Source organism: Danio rerio, chromosome 25 (assembly GCF_049306965.1).
Source record: "Danio rerio strain Tuebingen ecotype United States chromosome 25, GRCz12tu, whole genome shotgun sequence".
Classification (NCBI taxonomy): Eukaryota; Metazoa; Chordata; class Actinopteri; order Cypriniformes; family Danionidae; genus Danio; species Danio rerio.
Window position 1 is genome coordinate 36,922,501 of NC_133200.1, and position 21,211 is coordinate 36,943,711.

The following is a 21,211-nucleotide window of genomic DNA, read 5'->3' on the forward strand; positions in this document are numbered from 1 at the left end:
AGGTCGACTCCTCTCTGCATCTCGAGTCTGCCGACGTACACTGTGAGCTGAGTGGACAAACGAGTTGCAGCAGGGAAGCCCTCCACAAGGAGGCAAGGCAAGCGCGAAAGGGAACCGCATCACACCGCCCCGCAGCGTACGCTTGAAAAAAATTAACGCGGCCGTACGTACCCCCCGGGGCGTATTCTGCTGTCTCCAGAAACGTCCGCGGGACTACGTTTTCATAATGAGCTTGGGTTGGAAAATGATCAATCTGTAAACATATTTTAGATTTAATTGAGGGAAATAAACTTGAGTTATGAGTGTGACCAAGAAAGTCGTGGAGCGGAGTTAGTGAATTGGGGGCCCTGAGCAATTTTAGCCAAGGCGTCCCAAACGTTCTGAAATGCACCTTTCCTATTGTTATTTACTTTTATTTTAATTATTTTTCAGTTTTGTTTTCTTATGTCACTCCCTTTCTACACTTTGTCCTAATACAAAATAATAACAACAACATGTTACGCATCTTGTCAAACCTTTTAAATCATTTGTTTTCTTAAAGGGCACCCTACTGAAAAATCTAGCTTAAACCAGCCTAGGCTGGTTGGCTGGTTTTAGTTAGTCGACCAGGCTGGTTTTAAAGGGGTTTTGGCCGTTTTCAGGCTGGTTTCCAGCCATTTCCAGCCTGGTCTTAGCTGGTCAGGTTGGGAGATGACCAGCTAAAACCAGCTTGACCAGCCTAGCCATGCTGGGAGCCCAGCCTAAACCACCTATATCCAGCTTAAACCAGGCTGGTCAAGCTGGCTTTAGCTGGATTTAGCTGGTCATTTTACAGCCTGACCAGCTAAGACCAGGCTGGAAATAGCTGGAAACCCGCCTGAAAATGGCCAAAACCCCTCTAAAACCAGCCTGGTCAACCAGCTAAAACCAGCCAACCAGCCAAGGCTGTTTTAAGCTGGATTTATCAGTAGGGCACCTATGGTGAAAAGTCTACTTTTCAAGCTGTTTGGGCAGACGTGTGTAGGTAAAGTGAATAGACCGTCATATTGGGGTGATATAAACACACACAGTCCTTTTTTTCAATTTAACAACATAAAAACGGACCAATTGGAGCGGTTTTCAGAGCAACCACAACTTTAGGTAGGAGTGCGCTTCCCCCAGCCCACCAGTATTGATTGACAGGCGCGTCACCATCCTCAGTTTGTTGTTTCATGTCCGCCATTTTCAGCGTGTGAGTTAAAGCGATGTCACTAAAGGAACACCCTTGCTCTGTTTTTAGATGTAAGGCTCATTGGGCTCAACACAAGATCAATATTCACCACATTATCGCTCTAACCGGAATTATTGTTTGTACCTTTCGGTAGGTTTGCAGACATGTGTACTTTTCATTGCGTCTACCTTAAACTTCAGCCGTTTGCATTTCTCGCGAACACAGAAGCTCCATGTGATCTTAGGTGCAGCTGGAAAAGTGCAGGCGCGTTGCCTCATGTGCGCGTCTCTCCATTGGAAATAAAATAACAAACCTGCCTGCAGGTCGCACACCAGAAGGGCCTCTCTGCATGGCGCGGCACCATGCACTTTTTAGTTCTGGGCGTGGGTTCTGTCAGGGTGCACGCGGCGGCGCTTTGAGTCAGCGACTGGGGCGCCGTTGTGTTTGCCCTGGTGGAGGCCTGTGTTTGGAGTTTTGGAATGTATGGCGCTGCATGGCGCGACGATTCGGGACACTTCATGTTTCTGCCGCGCCACTGAGAGTGTCGGGTGTTGGGGGTTCAAACGGCACATCCGGTGCCTCAGTCAAAGTTAATTCAGTGTGCGTGGTTATTAGTCTCGGTGTACAAGCTCGGCACTTAAAACTAGCACACAGTTGGCTGTGAAACTATACAGAGACACGAATGATTTTGTACTCTCTGCTTGGTCTGTGTCCGAGTCGTACATGTACGGCTGAATGCTGATCCTAGCTTAGCTTCTCTCTGTCTGCCTGTCTGTTGCAAACACACAGCGTGGGAGCTCTTCGCTCCACCCCCTTGTTACGTTGGGCGGGAAGCCCAAACTAATTTTCATGTGAAGGAACACGGCCGAAAACGAAGCAAAACCGAAAACAGCTGTCATCTTTTCTTTTCTTTTTTTGTTTGAAAGCGGATATGGAATGGACAGAAGAGACCCTGATTTTCAAGACTTCAGCTGTAGTATGTTGTTTTCCACCCCAAAGTCTGCTTATTTTACAATAAAAGAGGGTTAAAATAATTCATGCTGTTAAAAGCATTTACAATCGATTAACCGCCTCGGAGCTCAGAGTAGCCCCGTCTCTAATGGTTTATAAATTATGCCTTAAAACACAGCCGCATGACAGTGTGTGTGTGTGTGTGTGTGTGTGTGTGTGTGTGTGTGTGTGTACACATTCTCATGCTCTGGAGAAAAAGGCTGCTGGTTAAAAATCAGACCGTGTAACAATATCCCTAAAAAATCTGCTCTATCAAGACGTTGTTTCAGCATTAAGTTTAGTTAACTTCTGACTCATTTGAATATTGATTGTGCTCATTAGCGGGCCACACCTTCCTCCTCATGAATATTGATGAGCAGATGAAGACTGGTGTTAATGTTAAGCGAAGATGTTTGCCGAAAATAGTGTTTGTGTGCGTGTGCGTGCGTGTGCGTGCGTGTGTGTGTGTGTGTGTGTGTGTGTGTGTGTGTGTGCAAGCAGCCAAATTCACACGTCAGCAGTGCAAATGAACGAATGCACTGAATCTAAAAGCAGGAATGTGAGGAGATTCAGGTTGATAAGTGCAATTTCACTGCAACCAACAACTCGCAAACTTAATGTGCCAAAAGTATCTTTAGATATGTGTGGAAGGAGTTCATTTGGGATGAAGCTCTTCCCGAGGTGTCGCTGTTATGGAGTTTCTAAGGTATTCTGAGTGTTTTTTTTTTTTTCTTTTTAAAGCAATTTTTTTGCTTTGTAATTTTATTTCAGATTTTTAACAATATTATTATATTTAAGCCAGTATGTTGTTATTATTATTATTATCATTATCTTTATCATTAAAATTGAAAAACAAGTGATTATTTATCCACTGTTAAAAACTTACATAAAATGACAAATATTTACATTATTGTTTTAGTTATTATTTTAAAAATGTCAATAATAATAATAATAATAATAATAATAATAATAATAATAATAATAGAAATAGAAATCTAAATCATACTCATAATTGAAATTAATAATGATTATTTTTATGGACTGTTTATAAACTAAAATAAAATGACAAATATTTACAACATTGATGTAGTTATTGTTGAAGTTATCATTTTAATAACATTATTATTATATTCATACTAATAATAGTAATAATGATTTATTTATTGACTGTTTAAAACAGAGAAATAAATTAAATCTACATTATTGTTGTAGTTATTATTTAAATTACAATATTATTATTATTATTATTAATATTATACTAATAATAGTAATTAATAACGATTTATTATCATTATAATCATTTGTTATATTGACTGTTTAAAACAGAAATAAATTCAATATTTACATTATTGTTGTAGTATTATTATTATTATATAAACAATAATTATTTAATAATTATATACTGCCTAAAAATAACAAATCTTTAAATTGTTGTAGTTGTTATTTTAAAAACAACAGCAATAATAATAACAATAATAATAATAATAATAATTAATATTATTTATTTATTCATTAATGAATATAATTTATTGGCTGCCTAAAACAAAAACAAAATAACAAATATTTACATTGTTATAGCTATTATTATTTTAATTAAATTATTATTTTTATTATTATTATTAATATTAATAATAATAATAATAATAGAAATAATAATTATAAAAATTAATAATGAATTAATAATGGACTGTTTCTAAACTGAAATAAAACGATAAATATTTACAATATTGTGGTAGCTATTATTTTAATAACATTAATATAACATTCAATAACATTATTATTATTATTATTATTATTATTATTATTATTATTATTATGAATACTAATAATAGTAATTAATAATGATTTTTTTATTGACTGTTTAAAACAGAAATAAATTCACTATTTACATTGTTAGTGTAGTATTATTATTTTTAAAACAATAATAAAACATAAATACTGATTATTATTTATTGACTAATAAAAATAACAAATCTTTATATTATTGTCGTAGTTATTGTTTTAATTACAATAATAATATCAACAATAATAATAATTAATAATATTTGTATAATAATTCATAATAACTATTTATTTACTGTTTAAAACTAAAATAAAATAACAAATATTTACATTATTGTTGGAGTTTTTGAAGTTATTTAATAACATTATTATTATTATTAATTATTATTATTATTTTCATAATTAATGATGAATCATTGACTAAATAAAACAGAAATAAATTAAATATTTGTTTAAGTTTTTTTTGTTGTAGTATTATTATTTTAATAACAATAATAAAATTAATAATTAATACTGGTTATTATCTATTGGCTAATAAAATATTTTTTGTGTTATTGTTGTAGTTATTATTATTTTAATAACAACAACACAATAATAATAATAATTAATACTATTTACAAAACAAATATTTACATTTATTGTTTTGGCTATTATTATTTTAGTAATCAAACATAATTATTGTAAAAAAAAAATCTACTTTAGCAGTTTTCTGATTGATATTATTATAATATTATAATATAATAATTTTTTGCTTTTGAGTTACATTATGGGACCCTGATCTGATATTGACAATTGTAATAGTTTAAAGGGATCTATTGGAGTTGTTGTAAATTACAGTACAAAAACCATAATGCACCACAATGCATTTCAAAGGCAAAAATACATGAGAAAACAAAACATAAATGACAAAATACAGAAAACGTATGAATATTTTATACCATTAGTGAATATACAAAACACAAAACCTGTTAATTAACAGACCTTTTTAACAGTTTAAGGCCATCTGTACACTTATTAATTCAAATTAATTTATAAGTGTTGACTATATTTCAGCTTTTAATAATCAGAAATTCAGAAAATGTACAGTAAACACAGCAAACCTGGACACTCTTATGTTTGACTCTGATTTAATGTTGACCTCTGGAAGTTTTGGCTCCAGCATTTACAGCACTTGCTGTGTTTTTACCTTTGCTTAATGTCTGTTTTCTCTCTGGTTACCGCAGTAAACACACACTCTGCGGTGACTAGTTTCTCTTCTCGTGTCTGATGATGTTTATCGTGGTCAAACCGAAACACTTCACTCTTCAGAGCTTCAGTTCGACACTCCACAGACTCTCACTGAACACTCAAACCAATTGCGTCTGCACTTCTGCACCCTTCTGTGTTTGATCAGTTAGCCGAGTGAATGAGATCAATAGCCACTAAGTCTAAACGTTACGAATTGCCGTGAGATATCGTTAGTGAACTATAAACTCAAGGGTCTGAATGTCTGGTAGTTTGCAGTGAGGGTCTGAGTCTTTTCGGAGGTTTTATATATGGCGAGTTTGGCCTTGTTAAAGCACACATGGATGAATGAGCTCGGCGTGAAACGTCCTGACTCTTATTTTCATGGCTGGGCTCAAATCCCAGAGTTCCTCTGGGTTTCTGGACCTGCAACTGCGTCTCTTTGGCTCTGCAGGTCTATGAGGTAATAATGGGCTGCATGTTGAAGGATCAGTGGGAGGGAGAGGTGTGTGTGTGCTTGTTTTTATATCCTGGTGGGGACTTAAACCTGAATACACACACACAAACCGTAAAACATTTATTTATTTTTTATTTTAGTTGAATAAAGTGAAGTTTTTTAGTCATCTCAACTTAAATCAGTCAAACTGGCTGATTAACTTATTAAATTAAGTAACTTAAAATCAGTTGGCGTTTCTGTGTGGAGTTTGCATGTTCTCCCCATGTTGTTGTGGGATTCCTCCGGGTGCTCCGGTTTCCCCCACAGTCCAAACACATAGTCCGTAGTGTATGTGTGTGAATGAGTGTGTGTGGGTGTTTCCTAGAGATGAGTTGCAGCTGGAAGGGCATCCACTGCATAAAACATGTGCTGGATAAGTTGGCGGTTCATTCCGCTGTGGCGACCCCAGATTAATAAAGGGACTAAGCCGAAAAGAAAATGAATGAAGATATTTTTCAGATCGGATTAATTCCAATTCAGACAAAAAAGTGTCTTTAAAAAGTCTTTTATAAGCAATGAATGAGTGAAAACATCCGCAGATATCCTGACTCTGATTGGCGGTCGTCATTTTCCTGTCTTGGTGTAGTGGGATATGATATACAGCCTGTACAGTAGAAAAAACACGACATCTATGGGAAAGTCCCCAGAAAGGTGTGTGTGTGTGTGTGTGTGTGTGTGTGTGGGTTAGTAAGGCAGGTTTGAGTAATGAACACACACAGATGTTGTGTTTTGTGCGTCTCTATCGGCAGACGTGATGAATGTCTCTCATTATATGCGGGAGTGTCAGCGTTTCTCTTTCCTCTGTCTTTACCTCCGCTACTCTGATCAATCACAGATTCAGCTCAGTTCGATTAAAGAAAAATGCAATCATTTTATATTGAGCAGTATTTTACATGTTGCGTGAACACGTATACTGTATACTAGAGCTGCACGATTCTGGCTAAAATGAGAATCGCGATTTTTTTTTTTTTTTTTTTTTTTTTGCTTAAAATAAAGATCCCGATTTTCTCACGATTCTGTAGATGTAAAATAAAGGTTTGGTGAAAACAAACATATGGCACAACATCGATAATAATATTATGTGTAGGTCTACTGGTTTCTATAAATAATTCTATTCTACTTATAGTAGTTCTGATGTTGAATTATTATGTTTGAGATATATGCTTGCAATCTGTCATATTAGACAAATTTATTCACTGGTAAAATCAGACATTTGCCATTATCAGATTATATTCAACATTATATAGGCTAGAGTAGTTATACTGACATTGTAAACATTTATTTTCATGCACAACTGTGGGTTCGCTATGAAAGAAAAACATATCAAATGCTTGCTGTAATCATAACTCTGAAATGCGATGTGATCATTTAAATGAAGTGCACACTTTCCGTTTCATTCTGACTGCCTAAGTGCTGTTTATACTTCGCGCGTGGCTCCCAAGCGATCACTCTGTGCCACAAACTGAATATTATTTACAACTGTATTACCTGTTACTCGCAACATATGCAGGTTCAGTTCACTAAAGTAGACGCACACTCATCTATCACTAAGTAGAGCGTGCGCCCCCTCTCTGTGATAACAGCTCACGGTCAGCAGCTCACGTTACGTGTGATTTCCTGATCACGAAAACATCATTATATTAAAAGAAAAATGACATTTTTGAGTGAATTATACCTTATAAATACAGTATGTGACTCATTCAACATCATTTGGAGGTGTCAATGTCACTGAGCAACGTATGTGAAACAATGAAAAGACTCGTGCAGCCGCCTTCTCTTCTCTCCTGAACTTGAAAATATGATTGACAGAATCGTAGAAATGCTGGATTGAGATAGTCTAGAGGGTCAAAGATTGCAAACTTTTAACGATTAATTGTGCTGCTCTACTGTATACAAAAATATTTCAATTATTAAAAGCAGTGATTAGCAAACTGTATTTCTGCAGGAATGTACGCGTTCACATACCTTTAGCAGTTTATTAAGGAAATTCAATTTATATTCAATATATATCACAGGAAAGCTAAATATTGTGCTGTCAGGTTTATTTTATTTTATATTTTAAATTTAATGCCAAGAGTTCTGTCTGGTTCTCGAATCTGATTGGCTGATAGCCTTGCAATTATCTCGTAATGACAGCGTTTGTACAGCTTCTTCCTCCATTTCACGAGTTCACAATTGCATTCGTTTAAGCATAAAGCATATTTGGCGTGCTGTCCGGGGGGAGGGCTCTGAGCTCGAGGAGACACCCCAACTCGAGTTATTCCCCTTATAAGGAAACAAAGAGGAGTTGGGATTCGAGCGAAGTATCTAGCCCGGCCCCAGAACGCTCCCCCCGGGAATGTAATGCAAGAGGTGAGGTGACGGGGTGGTGGAGGCATGCTAAATTTGTGAGATGCTGCAGGTAAGACAGCTTTGGTATATATAGGCGTTGCTCAGAAACTGATTTGATGATGGGATAATTGTCAATGACAGATTCGATACTGAAACTTCTGCGCATGCTCCTCCCGAAATTTGTTTAAAAACATCACTATGTATTACTCCGCCCACATAGAGTAACAGCAGATCAACAAACTCACTACAGTTTGACAAATAGTGCAGCTGTTGGACAACATAATGTGCTTTTGAGGGTTTTTTTAGGCAAGAATGTCGTTGTTTAGATTGCAACTATGCAGTTTATTTATAAGGATAGTGCCAATTTGAAATGTTTATAATTTCTGAGATTCAGCATTCATCAGCCTGTCAAACTGAGCAGAGCAAATACTAATCAGTCTAAATGAGGAAGCAGGTGTGTGTGGGCGAAGAGCATGTATGAAGTTGTTGTGCATAAACTGGCAGATTTGTAGTTTGTATGAGTGATAATGTTTTTCAGCGATCTCTGGTGGTTAGAGGTCGCTGGTTGATTGTGACAATAACGATGGTTTGTTCTGTAGACTATCGGGAAAAACAATAGCTTAAAGGGGCTAATAATTTCTCCCTTAAAATGGTGTTTAAAAAATAAAACTGCTTTTATTCTAGCCGAAATAAAACAAGACTTTCTCCAGATGAAAAAATATCAGACATACTGTGAAAATTTCCTTGCTCTGTTGAACATCATTTGGGAAATATTTAAAAAAGATAAGAAAATTCAAAGGAGGGCTAATAATTCTGACTTCAACTGTATAGATATCAATCTGGGAGAACATGCAAACTCCACACTTAAATGCCAACTGACTCAGCCAGGACTCGAACCAGCGACCTTCAGTACTAACCACTGAGCCACCATGTCGCCCACATTTAAATTCTTGTAGCATTTTATCACTGAAAACACAGAATGACACAAACACTTACTCAATGTATGTCTTGTGCCGAAAATTGTGAGTAATCGCTTCCCTTAATTCTCGCACTTGTTCTGCATATCAGTCGGGTGTGATGGCACATTTTTCCACCGCTGCCAGACGTCTGACACTCTGGAAATAAACCTCGCAGCCTCCCAGCGCAATTATGAAGGTTAGCGTGTTAAATTTAGCCGTGGAAACATTGATGGTGAGCGAGAGCGCAGGGAGAGGTGATGAGTGAGTGAGTGTGTGTGAGTGTTTGTGTGTGTGTGTGTGTGTGTGTGTGTGTGTGTGTGTGTGTGTGTGTGTGTGTGTGTGTGTGTGTGTGTGTGTGTGTGTTTCAGAGAGTGGAGGTGGAGGTGAGAGCGCAGGTCTTTCTCTTTCTCACACGTTTGCTGTCAGTGTTTTCAGGCTTGTTAGCGCGAGCTCATAAATACGAGCGACTCTGTGTGTGTCCAGGTCTTCGTGTGTGTGTCTAAACAAACGCTTTCCGGTGCTTCTGTGAAGCCACATGAGGGTGTGGGTTACGCTGTACACTCTTATATTTAAAGATTTACCAGGCGATTTTTGCAATATGTGCTTCAGACTACGTTCTTATGAATCTGCAGTCTGAATTATCAGCCCTCCTGAACATTTTAACCCTAATTTCTGTTTTTTTTTTTCTAGCAAATTTCTAAACATAATAGTTTTAAACTGTAGAGTTAAATTTTCGACATCAAACCTCAAAAACGCAGAGATGAACATCCCATAATGCAGTGTTTCTCAACCATGTTCCTGGAGGATCAGCAGTTTTGCATGTTTTCCATGTATCCTTAACCAAACATACCTGATTCAGATCATCAGCTTGTTAGCAGAGACTGAAAGACCTGTAATGGGTGTGACAGACCAAAGAGACATCCAAAACATGCAGTGCTGGTGGTCTTCCGGGAATATGGTTGAGAAATACTGATGCAATTCACAACTGTAAATAAACGGAGCAGTTTAATCAAACTGTTATATAACAGATATTTTTATAGCATTAGTGTTTATTTAAAGACACACTGAGCAATTTTTGCAACATGTGCTTCAAACTACATTCTTATGAATCTGCAGTCTGATTTATTAGCCCTTTTATATATTATTTCCAGCAAATTGCTGATTAACAGAGATTTTTTTTCCAGCAAATTTCTAAACATAATAGTTTTAAACTGTAGAGTTGAATTTTCAACATCAAACCTCGACAGAGCAGAGATCAACATCTCATAATGCAGTGTTTCTCCACCACTTTTCCTGCAAACATGCAGTGCTGGTGGTCTTCCGGGAATATGGTTGAGAAACACTGATGCAATTCACAGCTGAAAATAAACAGAGAAGTTTAATTAAACTGTTAATTAACAGATATTTTTATAGCATTAATGTTATAACACTAAGTGATTTTTGCAATATGTGCTTCAATCTACATTCTTATGAATCTGCAGTCTGATTTATTAACCCTCCTCTATATTATTTCCAGCAAATTGCTGATTAACAGAGATTTTTTTTCCAGCACATTTCTAAACATAATAGTTTTAAACTGTAGAGTTGAGCTTTCGACATAAAACCTTGACAGAGCAGAGATCAACCGTGTTTCTCAACCACGTTCCTGGAGCACCACCAGTTCTGCACGTTGACCAAAGAGACATCCAAAACATGCAGTGCTGATGATCTTCCAGGAACATGGTTGAGAAACACTGGGCTAATGTCATTCACAACTGTAAATACATTTAGAAGTTTAATTAAACTGTTAATTAACAGATATTTTTATAGCATTAAAGTTTATTTAAATATACATTAAGGGATTTTTACAATATGTGCTTCAGACTACATTCTTATGAATCTGCAGTCTGTTTTATCAGCCCTCTATATTTTTCCCAGCAAATTTCTGATTAACAGAGTTTTTTTTTCCAGCAAATTTCTAACCATAATAGTTTTAAACTGTAGAGTTGAATTTTCAACATCAAAACTCGATGGAGCAGAGATCAACAGTGTTTCTCAGTGTTTCTTTTAATCATGACAAACTATATATTATTTGAAAGCTTAAAATGTCTATTTTTAATTTCTGGTGCCTTGTGTTTGATAGATATTACTGGGCTTATTACTGAGTTATTAAGTAATTTGTAACAAGGATGCTCATCAGAGTCATAAAAAATTACTTTGCTACAGCAATTAACGTGCTTAGATGTTTTTAGATGTTTTTTTAGACTCAAATACCAGCAAATAACTTAATGTCATGTTTACCATACAAATATTGTTAAAAGTATGAAAAAATACAGTGTATATTCCTTAAAACTTATTGCTTTAAAGGACTAATATTGACCTTAAAATGGTTTTAAAAAAATTCAATACTGCTTTTACTCTTGTCGAAATAAAACAAATAAGACTTTCTCCAGAAGAAAAAATATTATAGGAAATACTCTTAAAATTTCCTTGCTCTGTTAGACATCATTTGGGAAATATTTGAAAAAGAAAAAAAAATTCTAAGGAGGGCGAATAATTCTGACTTTAACTGTACTTAAAACCCTTAAACTGTCACCATCCCGCTTACATTTACATCAGTCTTTAGCAATTGAATCATAAACTAATCATGACAAACTATATATTATTTGAAAGCTTAATGTCTACAGTATTTTCCATTTCTGGTGCCTTGTGTTTGATAGATATGTCTGGGCTTATTACTTTGTTAGTATTAATTTGTAACAAGGATGCTCATCAGAGTCGTAAAAAATTACTTTGCTACAGCAATCAACGTGCTTAGATTTTTTTTAGACTCAAATACCACCAAATTACTTAATGTCATGTTTACCTTACAAATATTGTAACTGTTTACATCAGTCTTTTGCAATTAAATCCTAATCTAATCATGACAAACTATAAATCGAACATACAACTGCACTAAATGAAGGAAAATTAATAATCAAAACATAGGGAGTGCAGTTGTATGTTCGCTAATGGAAACTGGATGGTCATCTGGTGGTCATGTTTGGTATTGCTGCAAAACTAAATCCTAATGAAGTTCTTTTTTTTAACATTTCAGCTTCAAATTTGGAATATAATGTGGTCAGATATTTATCCCATGATGCAAAGCAAGAAAATTCCTGAATGGTTGTGAAGCCTCATCATAATCATAATAAATAGCAGATATAGTATGTCTGAATTCCCTTCCTACTACTCACATTCATACTATATAGAACGTACTTTTCTAACCGTTGTGTAGTAAATTCTCCATCTGTCGCTCTCCTCTTCTGCAGTCCAGTGCTGTAAAATGAGACTCAGCCCTTTTAGAAAAGGCTTGTCAGAGATTGCGAGTTGGTTTTTTTTCTTTAAGCTGCATGAAATGACAGGAGGAGAGCGAACGCATGGCTGTGAATTATGGATTGTGAGTCTCGCGTCTCGAGGTTACAGCAACTCTTGATGTAAAAACTGCTGCCGTGGGAAACTCTTGAACCTGCTGAGGCATCAAATATAACGTGTATTGTGCATGCATATTATATCTGTACAGGCAGATTCACGTTTTCTGTCCTCATCACCTCATCACTGACTTTAAACACAAACACGAGTCCCTCATAAAACAAATACCATCGTTTCTGTAGAAATATATGTTAGTTGTGCAATTACATTGACAAAACTAAGAATTCAAATTCATAAATGAATGTGGCATTTTCAGTTGGTTTATTTTTTATTGGCTTATAATTTGTGGTTTTATTGTCCAATTTATAAGAATATAACTGTACAGTTATATATAACTGTAATCTTAAGGATTAACAAGTATCTCAGGATTTAATTCTGGTAAAATATGAACTCATTAAAGTTATATACATGAGCTATAACACATGAGTGCGATATTTTGGCTCTGGTGGAAGGTGGAGACCACAGGCCGAGTACCTTAGTGTCCCATCAGTGCTGATATACACCCATATCGCGCTGCTAGAAGTGTGATATTGCATTTATACAACAGTTTGATGGCATAATCATGTATATAAAAAAGAAAATCTAACACAGTCTCAAAAATCCTTTTGTAAGAGGAACTACTTTCTTCCACCATTCATTCAATTTCATTCATTCATTGCCAAGTCACCAACATCACTTTAGAGCAGGGGTGTCCAAACTGTCTGCTTTCCCTCAGATTTTAGCTCCAACTTGCCTCAACACACCTGCAAGGATGTTTCTAGAAAGCCTTGTAAGAGCTTGATTAGCTAGCCCAGGTGTGTCTGATTGGGGTTGGAAATAAACTTTGCAGGACACCGGCCCTCCAGAACCGAGTTTGGACATGCCTGCTTTAGAGCTAGTTTTTGAAAGATTCTCTAGCGTAATGTCTAAAGTGACGACTAAACAGCTGATTTTGCTCACATCTTAAGATTATAAGTCTGAACAGCATGAAATGCCATCAGTCTACAGAGATTTCTCAGTATTTCCCTGTTGCAATCGGGAGATCACAATAATTAACCCCCAAAAAAGCCATTACAAAGCAAACACTTGCAGATTAATACAGTATAAATACAGCACTACAACATATAAAAGAGAGAGAACGACTAAGAATGTCACTTACCTCTTCTATAATGATTTGTTCAGCTATAGTTTTACATTTTTGCAGAGTTTTTCCTCCCCTAAACACTTATCATGCAGTCTGTCGCCATCTTGTGGCGGAACGTCAACCCTCTTTGCTCTTCTCAGTGACAGGCCGACGTGCTGAATCTTCGAAATTATAAATATTTAAATTAGGCACTGTTCTTATAAATAAATTGCATATTTGCAATCTAACCATTAAGAGCTGCAATATTTGTCGAACTGTAGTGAGTTTATTGATCTGCTGTCTCTCTATTTGGGCGGAGTAATACACAAGAGTTAGGAGGCTGTACGAGTGCTGATATTCAGCCAATCTGATTCAAGAAACAGACAGAACTGTCGTACTAATTGTAAACTGTTGCGTATATAAATTGTTATGTTGTTATATTATATTATTAATATAAAACTGACATGAATTAGAGTGTATGTGAAAATAATACAGTGTTTTGGTTTAAAAAAGTATTATCACTGGCTTCATTAGCTTGTAATAATAATTCAAAATAAAAAGTATTGATTATTGTTATTATTAATCTATTAAATTACAGAATACAAATAACAATGCAATGTCTGTTTTTGTATACGGTGTGCAGTTGTATGTCATGTGATGGTAACAAATGCTCAATATAGTACATCCGAATTCTATTCATACAACTCACATTCATTCATAGAGCGTACGTTTTTTTAACGGTTGTGTAGTAAATTTAAAATATGTAGTACCTACTCGAGTAGTAGGTGATTTCCAATGCAGCCTTGATTATGCACACTGTAGAGAGATACAAGACTCTGCAAAGACGAGGTGGATGGAGTATATATAGCGTATACAGTGTAATCTGCGTAAAATGATTCAGATTGATGTCAGCTGTGGTGTGCAAATCATAATGGGAAATGTAGTCCGGGATATGCAATCGTGACACTGAGTGCCGTGGCAGTCTTTCAACATGATTTCTTTTGTCATTTTTTTAAAGGTGTTGCACTTATGTTAAAAATAACAGCCACAGCTTTAGTTTGAAGAGTTTCAGTGGATGGTAAAATTGTGGCTGAAGTCAGACTTTACTGTGTTCACTCATCATTCTCTCTCTGTCTCTCATAGGTCTGTGCTTGAGCCCGAGTCTTCCTCCACTCTCAGTGATGGACTAAACCAGAGCAGTGTGTGTGTGTGTGTGTGTGTGTGAGAGTGTGTATGTGTGTGTGTCAGGAGCATGACTGTGAGGCAGTTGCTGCTCAACTCCCATTGAGAACACAAAAAGTAAGGAAACCTTCAGTCTTCATTTATACACATGCTATAAATTGAATTCGGTATCACTTTATTTTGATGGTCACTTTTGGACATTTAATTGACTAAATTACCTCACAACTACATGCGAGGTAGTGGCGCAGTAGGTAGGGCTGTCGCCTCACAGCAAGAAGATCGCTGGTTCGAAACTCTGCTCAGTTGGCGTTTCTGTGTGGAGTTTGCATGTTGTCCCTGCCTTCGCGTGGGTTTCCTCCGAGAGCTCCGGTTTCCAAAGACATGCGGTACAGGTGAATTGGGTAGGCTAAATTGTCCGTAGTGTATGAGTGTGTGTGTGAATGTGTGGATGTTTCCCAGAGATGGGTTGCGGCTGGAAGGGCATCCGCTGCGTAAAAACTTGCTGGATAAGTTGGCGGTTCATTCCGCTGTGGCGACCCCGGATTGATAAAGGGACTAAGCCGAAAAGAAAATGAATTCAATTCAATTCAGCTTTATTTGTATAGCGCTTTTACAATGTAGATTGTGTCAAAGCAGCTTCATATAAATGGTCATAGTAACTGGATCAGGGTAGTTCAGTTTTTAGTGTTTAAGTTCAGTTCAGTTTAGCTCAGTTCAGTGTGCTTTGAAGTCATTACTGAGAGTCCAAACACTGAAGAGCAAATTCATCGATGAGTAGCTTTTCAGATCCTGAACCATGCAAGCCAGAGGCGACAGCGGAGAGGGAAAAAAAAAACTTCACCAATAGGAGAGTGAAGAAAAAAAACCTTGAGAGAACCAGACTCAGTTCGGCATGACCATTTTAATTTCTCCGCTGGCCAAAAGTCTTGTGCAGAGCTGCAGTCTCAGGCTGGAAGCTGGCCTCAGCGAAGACTCGTCTGTCCCTGGAGCGTCACTGGAATCAGACTCATGTTCTCCACTTCCCATGACCAACAGCGCAGCAGCAGCTCAGGATACGGCCTGGTCCCGGATATGGACACCTTGGGATCATCTCGTCGCTGGTCTAGGATCCAATCAGTGACTCCGCATAATCTGAGGACCTCGGGATGAGTATCCCCAGGTGGAAATGGAGAATAAAGAGAATAATTAGCGTATGAATGAATGAATGAACATCACAACTACTTTCAAATATCAGTTTACACTAACCCTAAACTGCCGATCTACTCCTACCCTAATGCCCTAATGAGAATTAGTTGCCATATAGTTGCAATGTAACTTATAATCAACTAAATGTGTTAAAGGGAACACCAAATGAAAGTCATACCGCAAATTCGAAATGGAATTCTAACATTTAGATTTTTATCAGAATGTGCAGGTTTTAAATGTTGTTTGTATGTGTTTCAGTCACATCTAATAATGTAATGTGAAATAATTAAAAATCAAGACATGATCATATTTTATTTTGGTCAAATAAGTTTAATCTAGAGGCCTTTGCCTTTCATATAAGCCTCTTCTGATACCAAATGATCAACTAGAAGTCAAGGTATTATCTGTTGTTCATAAAACTTGGATCAGCGACAAGGCTTTTGTCAGGTAGTGACTATGAACACACATACAAGTCGTGTTAACTGGAATCAGAGATTTACGAATTGGGGAATATACTCTACAGGTTACTATTAATAATCAGGAATGAACATAGTATTCAGATGACTTTTTTGTCCAATTCCTTCCCTTGATGCATCATTAAGCATGCCTTGCTTCTGTCTTTTTCACTTGTTAGTGGAAAGTGAATTGTGTCTTTGCTGTGGGCCGCGTCAAATTCCTCTCATTTCTATGTCGTGTGTGTGTGTGTGTGTGTGTGTAAGCGACTGGCCGTCGTTTTGAGCCTCTGACACAGTCCTCTAAACAGTCCTCTGTTATTGCTGCTGGCTGTAGGTGTTTCTGTCCAGCGGGTACAGCAGGGTTCGCTCTGATCTCGCCCAGCATCAAAACAAAGACACATTTGACAAACAGGCCTTGAGCAGAATGTCACAGCCAACGTGACCCAGCGCGCAAATCCCACATACTGTCATCTCCGTGCGGAAACATCTCACCAGCCTGACCACTGCGACTCTCACACCACACTGCCATCAAAACACCCAACAGGTTATTCAGTTCCAGCGTTATGGACGTGACATCTGCAGTGAAAACTCAAAACAGAGACACAGAGAGTGGATTTGTTAACATTATATTGAAACTTCTGTTTATATTTTTACAAAACTACTAAACACAGAGTTACGGGATCAGAAAAATACCTATCCCAAGCTTATTCTGAGAACGTAGCCCCGCAGACGTTTCTGGAGACCGCGATTTACGTGACCGGAGGTACGGATGGCCTCATTTGTTTTTTTTGAGCGAACGTTACGGGGCGGTGTGACGCCGCTCCTCTTCTTCGCTCTCTCTCACCGGCTGCGACGGCTCACTCACCTCCGTGTGGAGGGCTTTCCTACAGCAACCAGTTTGTCCGCTTAGCTCGCAACGTTATGTCAGCGTAGTAGTGGTCCGGAGGAGGAGGAGCCGGCCGCGGCGAAGAGTCCGGGGAATAGCGGTTCCAGAAATCAGGTAAGATGAAAAACAGAATCCGAAAAATAAACGCAAACGAGTTTGTGACGGGGCAAGTATGCGGCAAAATCCGAAAACGCGGTCAAAATCGGACGAGGGCTTTTGCTTTTCTTTTCTGGATGGCTTTTGTCAACCGTCACTTGGGTTTAGGGAAGGAGGAGGAGGGTGGCCGGGCCAATCGGCTGGCCGCCCGGTCGATCGTTCAGTCTGTCAGTCGGACAGACGGTCGCTCGACAGCGGCCTCCGGCGGCTTTTCGATTGTAACAGCACGGGCGCGAATGGCACGCGCTCCTGAAAGGCGTTTGAGACGCGAAAAAGCGCGTATTCGCGAAAACAAAAACTGCACAAATATATATAAACTTTCTCAAACATATGCATGTGTGTATTATGTGTACTTTATAAATATACAGAGCACATACTGTATACATGATCTATATACAACACTTTATTTTGAATGTGATTAATATTTGTCGAGCGCCAGCTTTGGGTATTCTGTAATTAAACCATATTAGTGATTGTATTACTCATCAGAACTGATCTTCTGTACCGACTGCTCTCATCTGATGTGTGTGTTTGTGTGTTGTTTTGTCCAGATGCGAGTGTGAAGCTGCAGGTCAGGCAGCACAGCCACATGATCCCATGACTCTGGACATGGACGCGGTCCTGTCAGACTTTGTTCGGTCCACAGGGGCAGAACCGGGTCTGGCACGAGACCTGCTGGAAGGTAAGAGAGACCCCATCGGGACTTTGTTTCTGAATGTTAAAGTCCAGGTCAAATGATTTTTTAGGAAATAATGAAGCGCACTGACACATCATTTATCACAGTTGTAGAGAATTAAGCTCATACAATTATTAATATTCATAATTAATAATAACAGGTTATTATTGTACTAGAAACGTTAAATTGTAGACAAACTTTATGGTGTCTTGAGAGCCTTGTTTGGGTGTTCTGAATAGTTCTGAGCTTACGTGTTGCTAGGTGGTTGTTGCGGTGTTCTGAGTGGTTGCTGCTAAGGTGTTGCTAACGTGTTTTGGTTGCTAAGGCATTGCTAGGCAGTTGCTAAGTTGTTGCTAGGCAGTTGGTAGGGTGTTCCAGGTAGTTGCTAGGTGGTTGCAAGTTGTTGCTATGTGATTGCTAGTGTGTTCTGAGTAGTTGCTAAGGCATTGCTAGGGTGTTTTATGTGGTTGCTAAGATGTTGCTTGGTGGTTTCTAGGGTATTCTGAGTGGTTGCTAAAGTGTCGCTTGATGGTTGTTAAGATGTTGCTAGGCGGTTGCTAGGGTTTTCTGGGTGACTGCTAAGGCATTGCTAGGTTGTTGCTAGGCCATCGAATGTGTTGCTAGGTGGTTGCTAGACCATTGCCAAGGTGTTGCTAGGTGGCTGCTAAGATGTTGCTAGGTGGTTGCTAAGGTTTTGCTTGGTGGTTGCTAAGGTGTTGTGATTGGTTGCTTGGTAGTTTCTAAGGTGTTGCTAGGTAGTTGGTAAGGTGTTGCTATGTGTTTGCTAAGGCTATGCAAGGTGGTTGCTATGCCATCTAAGGTGTTGCTAGGTGGTTGCTAGGGTGTTCTGAGTGGTTGCTAGGTGGTTGCTAAGTTGTTGCTATGTGGTTGCTAGGCCATTGCTGAGGCCTTGCTAGGTGGTTGCTAGGCCATTGCTAAGGTGTTGCTTGGTGGTTGCTGAGGTTTTGCCAGGTGGTTGCTAAGGTGTTCTGATTGGTTGCTTGCTAGTTTCTAAGGTGTTTCTAGGCAGTTGGTAAGGTGTTGCTATGTGATTGCTAAGGCTATACTAGGTGATTGCTAGGCCATCCAAGGTGTTGCAAGGTGATTGCTATGGTGTTCTGAGTGGTTACTACGACAGGTTACTAAGGTTGCTAAGACATTGCTAGGAGGTTGCTAGGCCATTGCTAAGGCGTTGTTGGGTGGTTGCTATGCAATTGCTGAGGCATTGCTAGGTGGCTGCTAGGCCATTGCTAAGGTGTTGCTTGACAGTGGTAAGGTGTTGCTATGTGATTGCTAAGGTGTTGCTAGGCGGTTGCTAAGGTGTTCTAGGTCATTGCTAAGATGTTGCAAGGTAGTTGCTAAGGTGATCTGATTTGTTGCTAGGTGGTTGCTAGGAGGCTGCTAAGGGTGTTCTGAGTGGTTGCTAATGTGTTGCTTGGTGGTTACCAAGGTGTTGCTAGGTGATTGCTAAGGTGTTCTAGGTCGTTGCTTAGGTGTTACTAGGTGGGTGTTAGGGGAGCCTACAATTTATTTGTCTATTAATCCAAAGATCAATTAATTTTTTGGTCAGGAATAACAGTTTAATCTTACAACATTAACGGATTAGTACAACATCTTGCTTAATCTTTGAGTTCAAGTAACTTGTTCTGTGTGTAAAAACAAGCGATCCGCGTGGGCTCAAACGTTCAATGATGGTTCTGTAACAAAAAGGTTCAGACAACACATCTATTTCCTTCATTCGTTACACAGTACATGCTAATCATAAGAAGGGTAAATTTGCAGACTGTAATACCTGCTAGTGTACGTTTCAATTTGATTTAATCCATTTTCTTTATTCTGTGCACGTTTAGCTGCTATTGTCTGCTCAAACTGGCTAAATTGCTGAGCTCGACTACAGTGTTTCCCAACCCTGTTCCTAAAGACACACCAACAGTTCACATTTTCAACTTCTCCCTAACATAAGAAGATTCTCCAAAATCTGAAGTGAACGGGTCAGATAAGGAGGACATCCGAAATATGCACTGTTGGTGTGCCTCCAGGAACAGCGCTGGGAAATACTGCTCTACAATATTCCCCATTGCTCGGATCTCTTGGGTTTGGTTTGTGTGGCGTCTGTGTTGGCTTTCTTGCTGTCCCATGTGTGCTTACATCGAGTTTACGGCTCATTCGAGCGCAAAATGCCCCGTCAAACCTGCAGCGTCCCGAGCCGGAGTTTCGTTCATTCAGCTGGCTCGCTCGGCTTTAATGTGTGGATGTTGGTGTGGGTTTGGCGGGGGCAGATTTAGGGCCGCTGTGAAGGTTTTATGAGCGCCGTCCCTCAGGAGAGCTTTGTGTCCTTTGAGTGGAGCTCATTGAGGAGTGAAGGGCCACACAAGAGCCGTCTGTCCTGAAGAGACACACGGAGACCTGCAGGAAGAAAGATTACAGCGGGAGAGAAAGGACGAACGATAATGATGCATTGAGAAGAATGAAGGATGCGGCTGTTTTCCGGACTTATCTGGAAAACCTCACAGCATTACCGGAGCTACAGTTGAAGAACTATTTTCCAAATATTTCCCAAGTGATGTTTAACAGATTCAGGAATTTTTCACAGTATTTTCTACAATATTATTTCTTCTGGAGAAAGTCTAATTTGTTTTTTCACTAACTTCTCCTGGATAGCAAGATAAGGAGACGCTCTGAAATTCCTGCTCTCTGTCAAGGACACCTGTTGGACTCTACAGGCTTATACACACACACACACACATACACATACACAGCTACAGATAGGCAATCACTACCGATCCATTTTTATTTTTTATTTTTTGCCTCCCTCTCCTGAAATGTATCTTACTTCCTTTTTCTAAATCCTACTTCCTGTGACCTGTCTTCCCCTGAAAATGTTAATGTTTGTGTACGGTCGGGGGAAGCATGCGTCCTCTCCATCATCAGAACACTGGATTAGAGAGGTTCTACATTGCATCTATCTTGAGAAACTGAGACATTGTTTTAAAGGATCACTGAACTCCTTTAACAAAACATGGAGTCCCATACTGTCTGTCATTGAGAACCTTAACATTTCAGGACCTGCTGACTAGAATTTCGAAAGGGAGAAAGAGAGATTTTAGTGTTTACTTTACATTTTATTCTTCTGTATTTACCCATATAT

General features: G+C 38.4%; 1 protein-coding gene across 3 annotated transcripts in view; it reads left to right on the forward strand.

Annotated features, from left to right (window-relative positions):
* The window catches only part of otud7a (OTU deubiquitinase 7A), a 192,359-nt gene that overhangs the window by 120,597 nt on the left and 50,551 nt on the right, over positions 1-21,211 (forward strand). For all 3 annotated transcript variants that reach the window (XM_073943368.1, XM_073943369.1, XM_003201466.7), the window contains 2 exons: positions 14,667-14,822; positions 17,939-18,069. In XM_073943368.1, coding sequence (XP_073799469.1) covers positions 17,985-18,069 — 85 coding nt within the window. In that variant the 5' untranslated portion in view covers positions 14,667-14,822; positions 17,939-17,984. The remainder of the gene's footprint in view (positions 1-14,666; positions 14,823-17,938; positions 18,070-21,211) is intronic.